Consider the following 20,914-nt stretch of genomic DNA (forward strand, 5'->3'; position numbering starts at 1 on the left):
ATCATCCATGATTGAACGGCGGAGAAGACGTTAATGGCCGAATGGCCAATTCTGCTTCCATCACATGAATTAACTTACAAACTCGCACGTGTATGGGATGTAGGAGCATTCAGAGGAAGACCGCAGGGAGAATGTGCAAACTCCACAGACAGCACCAATGATTGTCTGTGTGGAGTTTGTGAAAATGAAAAAAAAACCCTGTCCCCCAAGTCCTAAACCTTTTCGATCCAAGCACCGATTCCACAATGTGGGCTTCAGGAACTAAAAATCATTATTGATACAAAGGAAATTTTTAAGTTTTTCTAAGAACGCTTTATATAAGGCAAGGAGTATTTAACAGAGAATGCAATATTTTGTCTTCCATTACCTTTTTGCCTCAGGATAAATTTTTATAAAATATTCTTTGCAGATGGAACTTCCTAAAATGTGTGCAAAGGAGAAGGACAAGTTCTGATGCAAATGTACAGTTCGTTTTGCAGCTAGGATTTGCTGCAGCGTCAGTGGCTGCAGGTGAACGAGTGATGTCAGGTACTTCAATCTTCTTCAGTTCCCTTCAGGCTGGATTTCATTTTGAGCTTCTCCTTCTGACCCAGCACTCGGAAGATTTTCTTTCGAGCTTCTTTTTGCCTTTTAATCTTACCCTCTTGCTCTTTCTGTTTCTGGGCAAGGAACTCCTTGTGCTGTTGCTTCTCTTTCTTGTGATGTTTCTGTGCCTTGTTCGCATTAACAGTGCTCAGAGCAGAGATCAGGGCCGAGATCTGTGGACAAAAACATTTTCAACAAGTGAAGGCCGACTGCTGACTGCAAACAAGATTACAAAGAAAATACCAAGATCCAGCTGCTCTTTGGCTGGCTTTGTTTTCTGTACTCTTTTAGAAAGGAATGCCCCTGTCCCACTTAGGAAACCTGAACGGAAACCTCTGGAGACTTTGCGCCCCACCCAAGGTTTCCGTGCGGTTCCCGGAGTTTTTTGTCAGTCTCTCTATCTGCTTCCACTACCTGCAACCTCCGGGAACCGCACGGAAACCTTGGGTGGGGCGCAAAGTCTCCAGAGGTTTCCGTTCAGGTTTCCTAAGTGGGACAGGGGCAGAAGGTATCAACACCAAAAAAGCATTCCCCGTGTGAACAAATTCAACTATTGATACACGGCAGCAAGGCCTGTTCTGCGAAGTGCATGTTCAGTCTGACAGATTTTCTTACAGGATTCCAGGACATCGTGGGTGACTAGGAAATAAATTGTAGGACCCACAGATATTTGTACAATTGATGGAAATAGGAGAGTTGTAGGAAAACTGGAAGATGGCAAATTTAGTGCTTTCACATGAAAACAAGGCTATTTAGCTGATATTTAGCTCATGCATCTCTCTACCAAAATGAATTGTTTGCATGAAATTTATCAGCATGTGGACAGAATTGAGGTCGTCAGCTAATTAATAGAACTATTAACGAGCAACATGGTGGAATGGCGATAGAGCTACTGCCTCCAGGTTCAATCCTGACTATGCGTGCTTGTCTGTACGGAGTTTATACATTCTCCCCGTGACCTGCGTGGGTTTTCTCTGAGATTTAGTTTAGTTTAGAGATACAGCGTGGAAACAGGCTCTTCAGCCCACTGAGTCCGCACCGACCAGCGATCCCCGCACATTCACACAATCCTACACACACTAGGGACAGTTTACATTTATACCAAGCCAATTAACCTACAAACCTGTACATCTTTGGAGTGTGGGGGGAAACCGAAAATCTCTGAGAAAACCCACACGGTTACGGGGAGAACGTACAAACTCTGTACAGACGGCACCCGTAGTCAGGATCCTACCCGGGTCTCTGGCACTGCAAGACAATGACGACCACTTCTGTGAAGCTGTGAAGACTGATTTGCCCATGGTCCGTAGCAACGTGTTGCATCCATTAAAGGCCAATTTTGTTTTAAATAACTAATTTGATATTAACACAAGCTGTCCCCTTTGTGAACCAATAAACTCAACTATTCCTGCCTGTGGAGGATTCTAAATATTACACTTCTCACTGTAAGAAATGTTATCTGCCACGTCCATCTAATCTGCCAGTCTATCTTTACTGTCTAGACCCACGATCTCCGCTGTTCACCATTCCGCCAAGCAAGATCCAAGTCATCAAAGCATTTTAAATAATCCCGAGTGGCCGTGGAGCTGATTGCTGAGGATCACCATTGTTGAGCACAATGTGAATACTCTGCCACACTTTTACCCACACTGTTTAGGATATTTTATTTTACAGTCTGCACGTTTGCTAGCCAGCAATTTGTGGAAGATTCCTCATAATAAATCCATATAGATAACATCTACAGGTCCACCACCAATTTTTCAGCAACTGGTAGTCCGGCACCCCCTTTCAACCAGACAAAATTACGAGAGTGCACTGGAAATCCCCCTGGAAATGCCCCCCGCAAAATGTGGCGCCAAAAATGTGACCTCCTCAGCTGATCGGCGGGTCCAATTTGCCCCCTGCGGCCAGGGCTCTGGAACTCTGGTCCAGCCGGAGCTGGCAGATCTGTTCCCATAGCCGACTTGTGTGCCCGACTTCGTGGGCCGATATCACTGCTCCCCAAGTCCGTGACCTCTGTGATCCGGCAAAACAAATAATACGGCAAGGCTCTGGAGCCAAGAGTGCCGGAAATCGGTGGTGGACCTGTACTGGACTGCCTAAATCAACCGCTTATCACCTTCTTGCTGATAATTTTTCATTAGCAAAACATCACCACAAATGCTGTAGCATCTTTCTCCTACAATTGTCTCCCAAGACTCAGCACTGGAGTTAAACAAGGCGTCGAACATTTCCCCAGATTCGCACTGTTGGAACTCTCTCTTCCTCTGTCACTTGCATCAGGGAAGGAGTAGAAGCCCGATAGAAGACTAATTTCAAATGAAAGGCATCAAGTGCTGGCGGAACCCAGTGGGTCAGGAAGTATCCCTGGAGAATATGCATAGGTGACGTTTCATGTAGCGACCCTTCTTCAGACCATTTGCAAAGGGGGGGGGGGGGGGGCGGGCATAGAAAGCTAGAAGAGAGGGGGGGCAGGACAAAGCATGTCAGGTGTGGCAAAGCGTGAAAACCACACACTGAAATTAGATCTAGAGGAGAAATACAACAAGACTGTGCAGCATGGCAGAAAATGCTCCAACACCCGATGCAATGAACAGGAATTTTTTTTTAAAGTAAGAGTACTAAAATAATGTGTAGTTGCTCTTACCTTTCTCTCGTGTGCACTCTTTATAACAGCGACTCGCTTCAAATCGCCCGGTATTTTGGGAAGCTTCTCTTGGTTTTTGGGTTTGCTCTTAAAGGGCAGGGCTTTCTGCAGTGCCTTGGGGATGTAGAGGGCGTTAAAATGCTTCGCCTTTCTCTGAATGGGCTGCAAGGAAAAGCATTCAGTTAGAAAACGCGTCAGCCATCAATACGTTCCGATTGCTAGGTCAGAAGAAATTAGTTGGAATAAGCAGCACTGGCCAGTAAGGAGATATGACCACATAGTTAAGATGCTTTACAATAAATGGCCAGCCTACCGATTCTTTACATATAACATCCAGACTCTTGTTATTGGCACGTGTACCGAGCACAAAGCTTTGTTTTACATGCTACCCAATAGGATAATTCGGATTGGATGATCAGATAATACCATACAATCAAACCAAACTCAAGTACAATCGGTAGAGCAAAGGGGAAGGTGCAGAATATAGTTCTCAGCATTGTAGCGCATCAGTTCCAGAGACAAAGTCCAATGTCCGCAATGGGGTAGAGGTGAATCATACAGTACCCTATCTTATGGAAGGACCATTCAGAAGCCTGATATCAGAGGGGAAGAAGCTGTTCCTGTGTCTGGTGGTGCGATCTTTCATGCTTCTGTACCTTTTCCCAATGGGAGAGGGGAGAAAGAAGAAATACTGGGGTGGGACGTCTTTGATTATGTTGCTGCTTTAACGAGGCAGCGTGAAGTATAGATGGAGTCAATGGTGGGAAGTCTGGGCTACACATCACACAGATGGACTGGGCTACATCCACAACTCTCTCCAATCTCTTGCGCAGTCTCAAATTAACCTTGCAAGATCAGCACAGAGGGAAACAGTTTGATCCATTAGGTCTGTATTGATTCGTTCAGCGGCAAACCAGTGAGTTCCACTCCTCACCACTTTCTCTTGGGCCATATCGAAGGTTCTTCTTTATACATTCAAGACCTATAGATTCTGTTTCAATCACCCTTTCAGATAATGTACTAGATCAGAGGAACGTTGCAAAAAATATATTTCTTTATGTCTCATCTCGTTCATTTTCCAGATATAACATCTATTTCTCTGGTTACTACCCTCCTGCTTCTGCAAACTATTTCTCCATCTAACCCAGACAGATTCTTCGCAACTCTCAGTGGCATGGTGTTCCAGAGATCCACAAATGTGAAGGACACGATCTACCAGCATTTGGATAGACGACTATTGCCACATGGAGCAATTCAGCACAGGAACAGGCCCTTCAGTCCCAGTGTTCATGCCGAACACGATGCCGCTAAACTAATCTCCTCTGTCTGCACGTGATCCATATCCCTCCATGTGCTTCTCTTAAAGCCACTTAAACGCAATTATCCTCTCTCTCTGCACCACTACATATTCCAGGCACTCACCACCCTATAACCATATAACAATTACAGCACGGAAACAGGCCATCTCGGCCCTACAAGTCCGTGCCGAACAATTACTTTCCCTTAGTCCCACCTGCCTGCACTCGTACCATAACCCTCCATTCCCTTCTCATCCATGTGCCTATCCAATTTATTTTTAAATGATACCAACGAACTTGCCTCCACCACTTCCACTGGAAGCTCATTCCACACCGCTACCACTCTCTGAGTAAAGAAGTTCCCCCTCATGTTACCCCTAAACTTCTGTCCCTTAATTCTGAAGTCATGTCCTCTTGTTTGAATCTTCCCTATTCTCAAAGGGAAAAGCTTGTCCACATCAACTCTGTCTATCCCTCTCATCATTTTAAAGACCTCTATCAAGTCCCCTCTTAACCTTCTGCGCTCCAGAGAATAAAGACCTAACTTATTCAACCTTTCTCTCTAACTTAGTTGTTGAAACCCAGGCAACATTCTAGTAAATCTCCTCTGTACTCTCTCTATTTTGTTGACATCCTTCCTATAATTGGGCGACCAAAATTGTACACCATACTCCAGATTTGGTCTCACCAATGCCTTGTACAATTTTAACATTACATCCCAGCTTCTATACTCAATGCTCTGATTTATAAAGGCTAGCATACCAAAAGCTTTCTTTACCACCCTATCTATATGAGATTCCACCTTCAAGGAACTATGCACGGTTATTCCCAGATCCCTCTGTTCAACTGTATTCTTCAATTCCCTACCATTTATCATGTACGTCCTATTTTGATTTGTCCTGCCAAGGTGTAACACCTCACATTTATCAGCATTAAACTCCATCTGCCATCTTTCAGCCCATTTTTCCAAATGGCCTAAATCACTCTGTAGACTTTGGAAATCCTCTTCATTATCCACTATCTTGGTATCATCTGCATACTTACTAATCCTACAGGTTTCTACAGCTATATAAATAGCAAAAGGATAACGAGGGATAAAATTGGTCCATTGGAGAAACAGAGTGGGCAGCTATCTGCAGAGCCAAAAGAGATGGGGGAGATATTGAACAATTTCTTTTCTTCGGTATTCACCAAAGAGAAGGATATTGAATTATGTGAGGTAAGGGAAACGACTAGAGTAGTTATGGATACTATGAGTTTCAAAGTAAAAGAAGTACTGACACTTTTGAAAAATATAAAAGTGGATAAGTCACCAGGTCCTGACAGGATATTCCCTAGGACATTGAGGGAAGTTAGTGTAGAAATAGCCGGGGCTATGACAGAAATATTTCAAATGTCATTAGAAACAGGAATAGTCCCCGAGGATTGGCGTACTGCGCATGTTGTTCCATTGTTTAAAAAGGGTTCTAAGAGTAAACCTAGCAATTATAGACCTGTTAGTTTGACTTCAGTGGTGGGCAAATTAATGGAAAAGAAACTTAGAGATAATATATATAAGCATCTGGATAAACAGGGTCTGATTAGGAACAGTCAGCATGGATTTGTGCCTGGAAGGTCATGTTTGACTAATCTTCTTGAATTTTTTGAAGAGGTTACTAGGGAAATTGACGAGGGTAAAGCAGTGGATGTTGTCTATATGGACTTTAGTAAGACCTTTGACAAGGTTCCTCATGGAAGGTTGGTTAAGAAGGTTCAACTGTTGGGTATAAATGCAGGAGTAGCAAGATGGATTCAACAGTGGCTGAATGGGAGAAGCCAGAGGGTAATGGTGGATGGTTGTTTGTCGGGTTGGAGGCAGGTGACTAGTGGGGTGCCTCAGGGATCAGTGTTGGGTCCTTTGTTGTTTGTCATGTACATAAATGATCTGGATGAAGGTGTGGTACATTGGATTAGTAAGTATGCAGATGATACCAAGATAGGGGGTGTTGTGGATAATGAAGTAGATTTTCAGTCTCCAGAGAGATTTAGGCCGTGCATAGTTCCTTGAAGGTGGAATCTCATATAGACAGGGTGGTAAAGAAAGCTTTCGTTATGGTAGCCTTTATAAATCAGAGCATTGAGTATAGAAGCTGGGATGTAATGTTAAAATTATACAAGGCATTGGTGAGACCAAATCTGGAGTATGGTGTACAATTTTGGTCGCCCAATTATAGGAAGGATGTCAACAAAATAGAGAGAGTACAGAGGAGATTTACTAGAATGTTGCCTGGGTTTCAACAACTAAGTTACAGAGAAAGGTTGAATAAGTTAGGTCTTTATTCTCTGGAGCGCAGAAGGTTAAGGGGGGACTTGATAGATGTCTTTAAAATGATGAGAGGGATAGACAGAGTTGATGTGGATCAGCTTTTCCCTTTGAGAATAGGGAAGATTCAAACAAGAGGACATGACTTCAGAATTAAGGGACAGAAGTTTAGGGGTAACATGAGGGGGAACTTCTTTACTCAGAGAGTGGTAGCGGTGTGGAATGAGCTTCCAGTGGAAGTGGTGGAGGCAGGTTCGTTGGTATCATTTACAAATAAATTAGATAGGCATATGGATGAGAAGGGAATGGAGGGTTATGGTATGAGTGCAGGCAGGTGGGACTAAGGGAAAAAAGTTGTTCGGCACGGACTTGTAGGGCCGAGATGGCCTGTTTCCGTGCTGTAATTGTTATATGGTTATATGGTTAAAGAACTGCAGAAGCTGGAAAAATCGAAGGTAGACAAAATTGTTGGAGAAACTCAGCGGGTGAGGCAGCATCTATGGAGCGAAGCATTAGGTGACGTTTCGGGTCGAGACCCTTCTTCAGACTGATGTGGGGATGCGGGAGGCGGGAAGACGAAAGGAAGATGCGGAGACAGTGGGCTGTTGGCGAGAGCTGGGAAGGGGAGGGGAAGGAGGGAGAAAACAAGGACTACCTGAAATTGGAAAAGTCAATGTTCACCTCATCCAACCTCATTTATTGCATCCGCTGTTCTAGGTGTCAACTGCTCTACATCGGTGAGACCAAGCGCACGCTTGGCGATCGCTTCGCCCAACACTTCCGCACAGTTCGCATTAATCAACCTGATCCCCGGTGGCTCAGCACTTCAACTCCCCCTCCCATTCCGAATCCGACCTTTCTGTCCTGGGCATCGTCCATGGCCATAGTGAGTCCCACCGCAAATTGGAGGAGCAGCACCTCATATTTTGCTTGGGTAGTTTACACCCCAGCGGTATGAATATTGACTTCTCCAATTTCAGGTCGTTCATGCTGTCTCCCTCCTTCTCCTCCCCTTCCCAGCTCTCCCACAGCCCACTGTCTCCGCCTCTTCCTTTCTTCTTCCCGCCCCCGCACCCCCACTTTAAGATTGTGCCCTGGTTTGACTTTCCAAAATACAACTTCTCACACTTATCTGCAATAAACTCCATTCGCCATTCTACACCCATATGGAATCTTATTAAAGGCCTTGTTGAGATCCATATGGACAATGTCTATCGCCTTGGGCTCATCAACCATCTTGGTTAATTTGTGAGACATAATCTCCCACATACAGAACCATGCTGACTGTCTTTAACTAGATAGTTCATCTCTAATTGCTGAAGAGAGCTCAATGATCCACATATCCAAAGCCCTCACTCCTGCACAATTCCTAAGCCACTTATGGAACTGCACTATTATTATTTCTCATCTCACTAGTATATGGCATGGGTAGTAATCCTGAGATGACAACCCGAAAGGTCTTGTTTTTTTTTAACTGTTACCTAATTTCCAAAGATGATACAAGGAACTACAGATGCTGGTTTACAAAGAAAAACACAAAGTATTGGAGTATGTCATCGGCCAAGGCAGCATCTCTGGGGAATGTAGATAGGTGATGTTTCGGGATGGGACATTTCTTTAAACTGGACTAACTTCTGAAAAGAGCAGGATTAACTTCTGAACCGCTGTTTGCAAGTCCTAATTCATCTTCCTATCTATGCCATTGACAAGACCATGTATAGACTAGGTGACCCTTTCACCAAAACAAAAGGTGCTTTGAGGACGATTTTCTTGACATTGGAAACTAGGCGATCGACATTTGGAAACAAGCTACGTTTGTGCTTGGCAATTCTATGAAGTCCTTGAGCTAAGCATGTCAAATGCAACATTTTCGGGAATAAAACTTTAAGTCACAAACAGAAGAACATTCTCGTGTTTTATACCTTCTGGCCAAAGTATAGCAAGTGAAGATGTAAACAACTGAGCAATAGTTGAGCTGTTTGACTTCTCCAATACTTCCGATGTCAACAAATACTCCTTTGATGGTTGACCTGCCTCCAGTGTACCGATGACCACATTGGCAACATAACTCCCCACAGCATCGGTTGTCTCTTCTATTGAGATCCATATTTTGTTGGTAGACAAAATTGCTGGCGAAACTCAGCGGGTACGGCAGCATCTATGGAGCGAAGGAAATAGGCAATGTTTCGGGCCGAAAGCCTTTCGGCCCGAAACATTGCCTATTTCCTTCGCTCCATAGATGCTGCCGTACCCGCTGAGTTTCGCCAGCAATTTTGTCTAACTTCGATTTTCCAGCATCTGCAGTTCCTTCTTGTCCATATTTTGTTGCATGCAACTTCATCTCTAATTTTCTGCACAACAATGTTGAAGTTGCTGTCAACATAATTTTTCCGTAATGATGACTCGCTTGGTCTATGTTTCTCTGTGTATTTCTCTAAAAAACCTCTGGGAGGTTTGTTTTCCAATCTCCACAGTGGAATTCCAGCATCAATGAATGCCTTGCAAAGATCACTCAAACTCAGATTTGCGACTGGAGCCAGCAGTAAAAGTAGTGAGGAGTCAAGCTTGGGTATTTTTAGATAGCCCTTGTCTTCTCCATCCTCCCCCTCCCCTTCCAAGCTCTCCTGGTCATACTGTCTCTGCCTTTTCCTTTAATTTCCCCGCCCCCCCCCCCCCGCATCAATCTGAAGAAGGGTCTCGACCCAAAACATCGCCTATTCCTTCTCTCCATAGATGCTGCCTCACCCGCTGAGCTTCTCCAGCATTTTTTGTCTACCTTCGATTTTTCCAGCATCTGCAGTTTTTTCTTAAATAGATCTTGGAGAAGACTGAACCAGCGGGCAGCGGCACAAACAAATGAATGACTGACGGTGGCGCCCCCTGTTTCGCTCCAGTGGTGGAATTTTTCTTGTAAGTTATACTATGTTAACACATTAATAATAACATTAATATTAACGTGTTAACATAGAAAAGGACATTGTTATCAAGGTACAACAAGAGAAAATAGCACGACCTTTTAGCAAAACGGCAAAAAAAGGCTGATTTAGGCAAGCGATCATGAAAAATCTGGGGAGATCATCAAAAAAGGCATGAAAAGGCATTTATGGCAAAATCCTGGCTCTAATAATTACTATAAAACCCAACATATAACCATATAACAATTACAGCACGGAAACAGGCCATCTCGGCCCTACAAGTCCGTGCCGAACAACTTTTTTCCCTTAGTCCCACCTGCCTGCACTCATACCATAACCCTCCATTCCCTTCTCATCCATATGCCTATCCAATTTATTTTTAAATGATACCAACGAACTTGCCGCCACCACTTCCACTGGAAGCTCATTCCACACCGCTACCACTCTCTGAGTAAAGAAGTTCCCCCTCATGTTACCCCTAAACTTCTGTCCCTTAATTCTGAAGTCATGTCCTCTTGTTTGAATCTTCCCTATTCTCAAAGGGAAAAGCTTGATCACATCAACTCTGTCTATCCCTCTCATCATTTTAAAGACCTCTATCAAGTCCCCCCATAACCTTCTGCGCTCCAGAGAATAAAGACCTAACTTATTCAACCTATCTCTGTAACTTAGTTGTTGAAACCCAGGCAACATTCTAGTAAATCTTATCTGTACTCTCTCTATTTTGTTGACATCCTTCCTATAATTGGGCGACCAAAATTGTACACCATACTCCAGATTTGGTCTCACCAATGCCTTGTACAATTTTAACATACATCCCAGCTTCTATACTCAATGCTCTGATTTATAAAGGCTAGCATACCAAAAGCTTTCTTTACCACCCTATCTATATGAGATTCCACCTTCAAGGAACTATGCACGGTTATTCCCAGATCCCTCTGTTCAACTGTATTCTTCAATTCCCTACCATTTATCATGTACGTCCTATTTTGATTTGTCCTGCCAAGGTGTAACACCTCACATTTATCAGCATTAAACTCCATCTGCCATCTTTCAGCCCATTTTTCCAAATGGCCTATATCACTCTGTAGACTTTGGAAATCCACAACACCCCCTATCTTGGTATCATCTGCATACTTACTAATCCAATTTACCACCCCTTCATCCAGATAATTGATGTACATGACAAACAACAAAGGACCCAACACAGATCCCTGAGGCACCCCACTAGTCACCTGCCTCCAACCCGACAAACAGCCATCCACCATTACCCTCTGGCTTCTCCCATTCAGCCACTGCTGAATCCATCTTGCTATTCCTGCATTTATACCCAACAGTTTAACCTTCTTAACCAACCTTCCATGAGGAACCTTGTCAAAGGCCTTACTAAAGTCCATATAGACAACATCCACTGCTTTACCCTCGTCAATTTCCCTAGTAACCTCTTCAAAAAATTCAAGAAGATTAGTCAAACATGACCTTCCAGGCACAAATCCATGTTGACTGTTCCTAATCAGACCCTGTTTATCCAGATGCTTATATATATATTATCTCTAAGTATCTTTTCCATTAATTTGCCCACCACTGAAGTCAAACTAACAGGTCTATAATTGCTAGGTTTACTCTTAGAACCCTTTTTAAACAATGGAACAACATGCGCAGTACGCCAATCCTCGGGGACTATTCCCGTTTCTAATGACATTTGAAATATTTCTGTCATAGCCCCGGCTATTTCTACACTAACTTCCCTCAATGTCCTAGGGAATATCCTGTCAGGACCTGGAGACTTATCCACTTTTATATTTTTCAAAAGTGTCAGTACTTCTTTTACTTTGAAACTCATATCTCCCCCATCTCTTTTGGCTCTGCAGATAGCTGCCCACTCTGTTTCTCCAATGGACCAATTTTATCCCTCGTTATCCTTTTGCTATTAATATAGCTGTAGAAACCCTTTAGATTTACTTTCACCTTACTTGCCAAAGCAACCTCATATCTTCTTTTAGCTTTTCTAATTTCTTTCTTAAGATTCTTTTTACATTCCTTATACTCCACAAGCACCTCATTTACTTCATGCTGCCTATAATTATTGTAGTCAGAAGATAAATCTCTTTATTCAGAGTTATGAAAAAGCGGAATTTGCTTTCATAGGCGGTGGCTGAAGCAAATACCATAGATAGTGAATATACCAGATACAGATACAATGAACTGGGGGGAAGGGGGGGGGGGGGGGTAGAGAATGTGATGAAGGTTATGGAAGAAGGGCTGAGTGGAGCATAAACAACAGCATAGGTGGTCGGGCTGAATGGCTTGTGTCTATGCGTTTGTTCTATGATCTCAGATAACCAGTTACTGCAGCCCTGTTGTAGCCTTAGGTAACATTCCATTGTCACCTAACGGGGAGGAGGTATGTGTTGGGGAGCACTTCGGGTCCAGTGATCACAATACCATTAGTTTCAATATAATTATGGAGAAGGTCAGAACTGGACCAAGGGTTGAGATTTTTCATTGGAGAAAGGCTAACTTTGAGGAGATGCGAAAGGATTTAAAAGGAGTGAATTGGGATATTTTGTTTTATGGAAAGGATGTAGAAGAGAAATGGAGGACATTTAAAGGTGACATTTTAAGAATCTTTATGTCCCTGTTCGGTTGAAAGGAAAGAGTAATAATTGGAAAGAGCCATGGTTTTCAAGGGAAATTGGACACGGTTCGGAAAAAGAGCGAGATCTACAATATTATAGGCAGCATGGAGTAAATGAGGTGCTTGAGTATAAAGAATGTAAAACGAATCTTAAGAAATAAATTGGAAAAGCTAAAAGAAGATATGAGGTTGCTTTGGCAAGTAAGGTGAAAGTAAATCCAAAGGGTTTCTACAGCTATATTAATAGCAAAAGGATAACGAGGGATAAAATTGGTCCATTAGAGAGTCAGAGTGGACAGCTATGTGCAGAGCCAAAAGAGATAGGGGAGATATTGAACAATTTCTTTTCTTCGGTATTAACCAAGGAGAAACATAGAAACATCGAAAATAGGTGCATGAGTAGGCCATTCGGCCCTTCGATCCTGCACCGCCATTCAATATGATCATGGCTGATCATCCAACTTAGTATCCCGTACCTGCCTTCTCTCCATACCCTCTGATCCCTTTAGCTACAAGGGCCACATCTAACTCCCTCTTAAATATAGCCAATGCACTGGCCTCAACTACCTTCTATGGCAGAGAGTTCCAGAGATTCACCACTCTCTGTGTGAAAAAAGTTTTTCTCATCTCGGTCCTAAAGTATTTCCCCTCTATCCTTAAGCTGTGACCCCTTGTCCTGGACTTCCCCAACATCGGGAACAATCTTCCTGCATCTAGCCTGTCCAACCCCTTAAGAATTTTGTAAATTTCTATAAGATCCCCCCTCAATCTCCTATTGATCTCCTAAGGATAATCTCCTAAGGATATTGAATTATGTGAGGTAAGGGAAACAAGTAGGGTAGCTATGGAAACTATGAGGATCAAAGAAGAGGAAATACTGACACTTAAAAAATATATAAAAGTGGATAAGTCTCCAGGTCCTGACAGGATATTCCCTAGGACATTGAAGGAAGTTAGTGTAAAAATAGCAGGGGCTATGACAGAAATATTTCAAATGTCATTAGAAATGGGAATGGTGCCGGAAGATTGGCATAATGCGCATGTTGTTCCATTGTTTAAAAAGGGTTCTAAGAGTAAACCTAGCAATTATAGACCTGTTAGTTTGATGAGTGGTGGGCAAATTAATGGAAAGGATACTTAGATAATATATATATAATCATCTGGATAAACAGGGACTGATCAGGAACAGTCAACATGGATTTGTGCCTGGAAGGTCATGTTTGACTAATCTTGAATTTTTTGAAGAGGTTACTAGGGAAATTGATGAGGATAATTCAGTGGATGTTGTCTATATGGACTTCAGTAAGGCCTTTGACAAGATTCCACATGGAAGGTTGGTTAAGAAGGTTCAATTGTTGGGTAGTAATAGTGGAATAGCAAGATGGATTCAACAGTGGCTGAATGGGAGATACCAGAGAGTAATGGTGGAATGCTGTTTGTCAGGTTGGAGGCCGGTGACTAGTGGGGCGCCTCAGAGATCTGTGTTGGGTCCACTGTTGTTTCTCATATACATCAATGATCTGGATGATGGTGTGGTAAATTGGATTAGTAAGTATGCAGATGATACTAAGAAAGGTGGTGTTGTGGATAATGAAGTAGATTTTCAAAGCCTACAGAGAGATTTAGGCCATTTGGAAGAGTGGGCTGAAAGATTGCAGATGGAGTTTAATGCCGATAAGTGTGAGGTGCTACATCTTGGCAGGACAAATCAAAATAGGACGTACATGGTAAATGGTAGCAAATTGAGGAATGCAGTTTAACAGAGGGATCTAGGAATAACTGTGCATAGTTCCCTGAAGGTGGAATCTCATGTAGATAGGGTGGTAAAGAAAGCTTTAGGTGTGCTTGCCTTTATAAATCAGAGCATTGAGTATAGAAGTTGGGATGTAATGTTAAAATTGTACAAGGCATTGGTGAGGCCAATTCTGGAGTATGGTGCGCAATTTTGGTCGCCAAATTATAGGAAAGATGTCAACAAAATAGAGAGTACAGAGATTTACTAGAATGTTGCCTGGGTTTCAGCACCTAAGCTACAGAGAAAGGTTGAACAAGATAGGTCTTTATTCTTTGGAGCGCAGAAGGTTAAGGGGGGACTTGATAGAGGTCTTTAAAATTATGAGAGGGATAGACAGAGTTGACGTGGATAAGCTTTTTCCATTGAGAGTAGGGAAGATTCAAACAAGAGGACATGATTTGAGAATTAAGGGACAAAAGTTTAGGAGCAACATGAGGGGGAACTTCTTTACTCAGAGAGTGGTAGCTGTGTGGAATGAGCTTCCAGTGGAAGTGGTGGAGGCAGGTTCGATTTTATCATTTAAAAATAAATTGGATAGGTATATGGACGGGAAAGGAATGGAGGGTTATGGTCTGAGTGCAGGTAGATGGGTCTAGGTGAGAGTAAGTGTTCGGCAAGGACTAGAAGGGCCGAGAAGGCCTGTTTCCGTGCTGTAATTGTTATATGGTTATTGTGCTCAGCACTTTGCATTATCAGGCTTAACATGCTCTCCTCAGGAACTCTCCTTCCAAACTCCAGAGGGACTCTCCCTCCATACTACTGACATTGAATGACCCTCTCTCCACAATCCCCTCATTGGGGGACGCCCCCTCCACACTCCCCTCATTTAGGGACCCCCCTCCACACTCCCCTCATTGAGGGACTCTCCCCCCTCCACACTCCCCTCATTGAAGGACTGCCCCTCCACACTCACCTCAGCAAGGGAGCCTCCCTCCTCCACACTCACCGTCAGCAAGGGAGCCTCACTCCATCGAGGGATGTTTTCTCCACGTTCCCTCCACTGGGGGCCGTTGCTTCCACACGCCCCTCATTGTGAGCCGCTCCCCTCATCGAGGGACATTCTCTCCACACCCCGCATTGAGCAACATTCCCTCCACACACCCTCTTTGAGGGACCCTCCCCCCACACTCCCAACGTCCCAGGATCGGGGTGCACCACAGCATGGTTTTGGAACAGCTCCATGCAAAACCACAAGAAAATGCAGAGAATTGTGGATGCAGCCCAGACCATCACACAAATCAACCACACTTCCATTGACTCCATTTACACCTCAGGCGTAAATTGTACCTCGGCAAGGCCAGCAGCATAATCAAGGACGTCCCTCTTCTCCCCTCTCCCATCAGGCAAAAGGTTTAGAAGTGTAAAAACGCACACCACCAAATTCAGGGAGTTTCTTCCCCGCTGTTATCCTCGCTGTGCAACTGAACCATCCTACCACAACAAGAGAACAGTCCTGAACTACCATCTACCTCATTGGAGACCGTGAGAATACCTTTCATCGGACTTTACTGGCTCTATCTTGCACTAAACGTTATTCACGTTATAACCTTTATCATGCATCTGGCACTATGGATGGCTCGACTGTAACCGTGTATAGTCTTTCTGCTGACTGGTTAGCGCGCAACAAAAGCTTTTCACTGTACCTCGGTACACATGGCAATAAAGCGAAAAGTGCCGCTTCCTGACATGGGGTGAGGATTGTTTTCCACCAACTGACCTTGTAGAGGGAATCCTTGTTGGGTTTCATCCTGACGCCCAGGTCATGTTTGAGCTGTCCAACGGTCCTCATCCCAGTCCAGCACTCCCTTTCAGTGTTCGGCCTGAGCAATGAGGTGACTGGATTATACAACTTCGGCACCGAAACTGGGTACCACGTTCTCATGAAAATGATGTCTGAGAAAAAGAACCAATATTTCAGCTTTATAATATTTAAATATTTAATATTTCTATTTACTGATCATCAATTATAACTTAATATACCAGTTTGCAGACAACACCACCGTGGTGGGCCGGATCAAAAACAATGGAGGGACGGAGTACAGCAAGGAGCTGCAGAGTTTAGTAGCACAGTGTCCAGACAGAAAATTGCCCTTCATTGGCAGCTAGATGAAGGAGCTGGATGTCATCTTCTGGAAGTGGGGTGGAGTACACACTTCAGTCTGTATCAATGGTGCTATAAACTTTGGAAACTCTAACATGGGCAGGACCTCCATAGTGAATGGCAGGGCTCTTGGACGTGTTGTAGAGCAGAGGGATCTAGGAGTGCAGGTACATAGTTCCTTGAAGGTGGAGTCACAGGTAGATGGGGTGGTCAAAAAGGCTTTTGGCGCATTGGCTGTCATCACTCAGAATATTGAGTGTAGATGTTGGGAGGTCATGTTGCAGTTATGTAAGAAGTTAGTGAAGCCGCAATTAGACTATTATGTTCAGTTCTGGGCACCATGTTATAGGAAAGATGTTGTCAAATTGGAATGGGTGCAGAGATTTACAAGGATGTTGCCAGAACTCAAGGGTGTGAGCTAAAGGCAGAGGTTGAGCAGACTGCGACTCATTCCCTGGAGCACACGAGGATGAGGGGTGATCTTATAAAGCTGTATAAAATAATGAGAGGAATAGATCGGGGGGATGTTCAGAACCTCTTGCCCAGAGTGGGGGAATTGAGAAGCAGAAGTCATAGGTTTAAGGTGAAGGGGGAAAGTCTTTATAGGAATCTGAGGGGTGTTTTTTTATTACGCAAAGGGCAGTGGATGATTGGAATGAGCTGCCAGAGGAGGTAGTTGATGCAGGGACTATCACAATGATTGAGAAGCAATTTGACAGGTACATGGAAAGGACACTTTTAGAGGAATATGGGCCAAACACAGGACAGAGGAACTAGTGTACATGGGACATGTTGGTCAGCGTGGGCCTGTTGTGCCAAAGGGCCTTTTTCCATGCTATATGACTTCATATAACAGTACAGAAGTGTACGCAGTTAAGAGCTTCAAGGACTTAGGTATAAATATCACCAACAATTTGAACTGGGCCAAGGCAGGCACGGGTTATTGATTGGGGACGATCAGCCATGATCACAATGAATGGCGGTGCTGGCTCGAAGGGCCGAATGGCCTCCTCCTGCACCAATTTTCTATGTTTCTAACTCTAATGATGCTGTGGCCAAGAAAGTACACCAACATGGGCAGGACCTATATAGTGAATGCTGAAGAATGCAGAGGCTCAAACAAAAAGAATGTCTCCAATGATTCCGACCAATTTCTACAAATGCACCTATGGAAATCACAGCTTGCTATGGCAATGGCTCTGCCCAAGACCGCAAGACATTGCAGTGTTGTGAACACAGAACCATCTTATAAACAGTCTCTCTCTATACCTCATGTTGTCTTGCAAAGCAGCCAACATATTCAAGGACCACTCACACCCTGGTCATTCTCTCTGCTCCCCTCACCCACCGAGCACAGGATACAAACGCTTTAAAGCACCTAGGACCAGATTCAAGGCTAGCTTCATCCCCTCTGTTATAACATTAATCTGCTAAGGCAGTTTCAGATCCAGTCGGAGGATGGGTTGGGTCTCTTGAAGGGCATTAAGGTGGATAAATCCTCAGGGTCTGATGGAACCTCAGGTTATTGAGGGAAGCAAGAGATTACAGGGACCTTGATGATAATCTTTGTATCTTCTCAACCCACAGGTGAAATCTCAGAGAAATGAAAAGTAGCTAATTTTGTTCATTTATTTAAGGGAAGTAGAGAGAATTCAGAAAATTATAAGCCAGCGAGCCTCGCGTCAGTGGTTATAAAGTATTGGGGAGGATTCTTCGGGATGAGATTTCTTGCATTGGGGAATCGGTTAATTAGGGAGTCAACACGGCATTGTCCACAGCAGATCATGTAAGCAGTCACATGCTTAGACACGTAAGCAGGTCATGTCTTACGAACTTGACTGAGTATTTTGAGGAGGTGATGCAGGTGATTGATGAGCATGGGGCAGTGAATGATGTCTACATGGATTTGACTTAGGCATTGGATAAAGTCCCTTATGGTAGGCTGATCCAGAAGATTAAGTTACATGGGATCCACGGTGTTTGGATTCAGTACCTGCTTACTCATAGAAGGCAGAGGGCTATGATGGAAATGTGCTTTTCTGGTTAGAAGTATGTGACCAGTGGAGTTCCACAGGGATGTGTGCTGGGACCTCTATTGTTTGCAACGTACAAATAACTTGGACGTAAATATAGATGGGCTGATTAGTAAGTCTGCAGTCAACAAAAATATTGGCAGCGTTGCAGTCAGTGAGGAAGGCTATAAAACAATACAGTGGGATATAAATCTGTGACAGACATGGGTAGAGCAATGGCAGATGAAGTTTAATCTGAGCAAGTGAGAAACGTTGCACCTTGGGAGGTCGAACACAAGGGGAAAGTGTACAGTTGCAAGACCCTTAACAGCGTTCATCCACAGAGGGATCTTGGGGTCAAAGCCATAGCTCCCTGAAAGTGGCAACACAAGTAGATAGAAAGGTAAAGAATGAATACGAGGATTGGATTGGATTGGAGAGGAGAGTACGGTTAAACCTGCATAGTTTTCTCTGAAGTGTCGGTGGCTGAAGGGTGGCGTGATAGAAGTTTATAAAATTATGAGAGGCATAGATACGATAGTGTGTCAGAACCTTTTCCCCCAGTGTGGAAATGTCAAAGATGAGAAGGCATAGCTTTTTATTATTGTTATTATTATTACTATTATTGTCTGTGTTGTTTAAATGTATTGTTTAAATGTATGTGTGTGCATGCATGCATGGAATATATATACATATGTAAATAATATAATAAGCAGACAAAAAAATATGTATATATATGCACACACACACACACAAACTTGTTTTCTGTTTATTATATTGTTTTCAGTGTACTATGGCTACATATTATGTTGTGCTGCTGCAAGCAAGAATTTCACTGTTCTGCCTGAGACACCTCTTGACTTTAAGGTGAAATTGGCATAATTTAAAAGAGGTGTGGGGGAAAGTTTTGTTTTACAGAGTGTGGTGGGTGCCTGGAACGTGCTGCCAGGAGTGATAGTGGAGACAGAAATAATGGAAATTAACTATGAGTTTTGGATGGGCACATGTATATGCAGGGAGTAGGGATATGGATCACGTGCAGGCAGAGAAGATAAAATTAACTTGGCAACATGTTTGGCATGGACGTTGTGGGTCAAAGTGGCCGTGTTCTGTGTTGTACTGTTCTATGCTCTATACCTGGAACCAAATGTAACACTTAATAACAAGGGTTGCCCATTTAAATTACAAATGAGGCTTTTTTCCTCCTGGAGTGTCACACATTTTTGAAACGTTCTTCCTCAAAAGGGCAGTGGTACAAAGTATTTGAATATTTTTTTTATTTTATTTTAAATTTAATTTATTTTTATTAGAAGCAATTGTACACGGATAAATCGCTCGGCATCTACAATTATACAATTATTGTACAGCTTCATTTTTTTCAAATTTTATCATAACAAACACACAGTAGACAGAGAACAAAAAACAACAATTAAAGAAACAAAAACAAAACAAAAACAAAACAAAAAAAATCAAATAAAAACAAAAAACAAACAAACAAACCCAAAAACATATCAACAAACAATAAAAACAAACAAACAAACAAAACAAACCCAAAAAAAACAAAAAACGAGTGGAGGGCAGCCAGAATATCAGTCAGTGCAAGATCAAAGTTCGCTCAGATTAAAGACATAGCACAACAGCAAAATAAACAAATCAGACAGTTATGCCTCATCAAGCAATATCAAAAATTGTTTCCACACCTTCAAAAAATAATTTTGTGAATTCCCTTTGTTAAAACGAATCTGTTCCATTTTATCAATAGAAAGCATTTCGTTGAGCCACCTCTTGAAACATGGGGAGAGTGGAGACTTCCAATTCAGTAATATTATTTTTTTAGCTGCAACCATACCTGCTCTAAGAATCTGCTTCTGGTGGGAAGGAAGGGCCCTTGTATTGTCAGAGCAACCTAAAATAGCCAGATTACAATCAGGCGGAATATTTATTCGACATTGTTTGGAAAGACAGTTAAATATGTCACTCCAGAAATTACTTAATACTGGACAGTGCCAAAATAAATGTGATAGTGATCCTTCTGCAGTACCACATCTGTCACACATGGAGGAAACCGATTCAAAAATCTTGTTAAGTTTGGTTTTAGAATAATGTAGTCTATGCAAGACTTTAAATTGAATTAATCTGTATCTAGAACTAATAAAGCAGCTCTGTATACCGGACAAACCTTCCTCCCACAGTTCATTTGACACAGGAGTGCCCAATTCTGCAGCCCAGGCCTCCCTGAGATGACCGGCTTCAACTGGTGTCGTAAAGGCAGTGACAAAGCGGGAGATCAAGTGTTTAGAGTCAGGCTGTGAGAGAAGTAGATCATAAAGAATGTGACTTTTTGGTTTGACTATGAATTCTGGGATACGCTCTCGTACAAAATGCCTGACTTGAAGGTAGCAATAGAAGTGTTGTTGAGGAAGGCGATATTTAGTTTGGAGCTGAAAAAATTAGGCAAATTTATTATTTATGTAGAGATCATCAATACAACACAGCCCCTTCCCCCTCCAGTCCAGAAACACTCTATCCATCAGTGCCAGTTTGAACAAGTGATTGTGGACTATAGGGGTGTACACTGAGATATTTACCAATCCAAAGAATTTTTTTATTTGATTCAGAAT

General features: G+C 42.9%; 1 protein-coding gene across 1 annotated transcript in view; it reads right to left on the bottom strand.

Annotated features, from left to right (window-relative positions):
- Positions 1 to 289: 289 nt before the first annotated feature.
- Positions 290 to 20,914, bottom strand: part of bms1 (BMS1 ribosome biogenesis factor) — a gene marked incomplete at its 5' end in the record, with an annotated part of 100,063 nt that continues 79,438 nt past the window's right edge. The window contains 3 exons of the mRNA XM_033012868.1: positions 290 to 758; positions 3,233 to 3,394; positions 15,898 to 16,073. Coding sequence (XP_032868759.1) covers positions 534 to 758; positions 3,233 to 3,394; positions 15,898 to 16,073 — 563 coding nt within the window. The remainder of the gene's footprint in view (positions 759 to 3,232; positions 3,395 to 15,897; positions 16,074 to 20,914) is intronic.

This window comes from Amblyraja radiata, chromosome 37 (genome assembly GCF_010909765.2).
Source record: "Amblyraja radiata isolate CabotCenter1 chromosome 37, sAmbRad1.1.pri, whole genome shotgun sequence".
In the NCBI taxonomy this organism is placed as follows: domain Eukaryota; kingdom Metazoa; phylum Chordata; class Chondrichthyes; order Rajiformes; family Rajidae; genus Amblyraja; species Amblyraja radiata.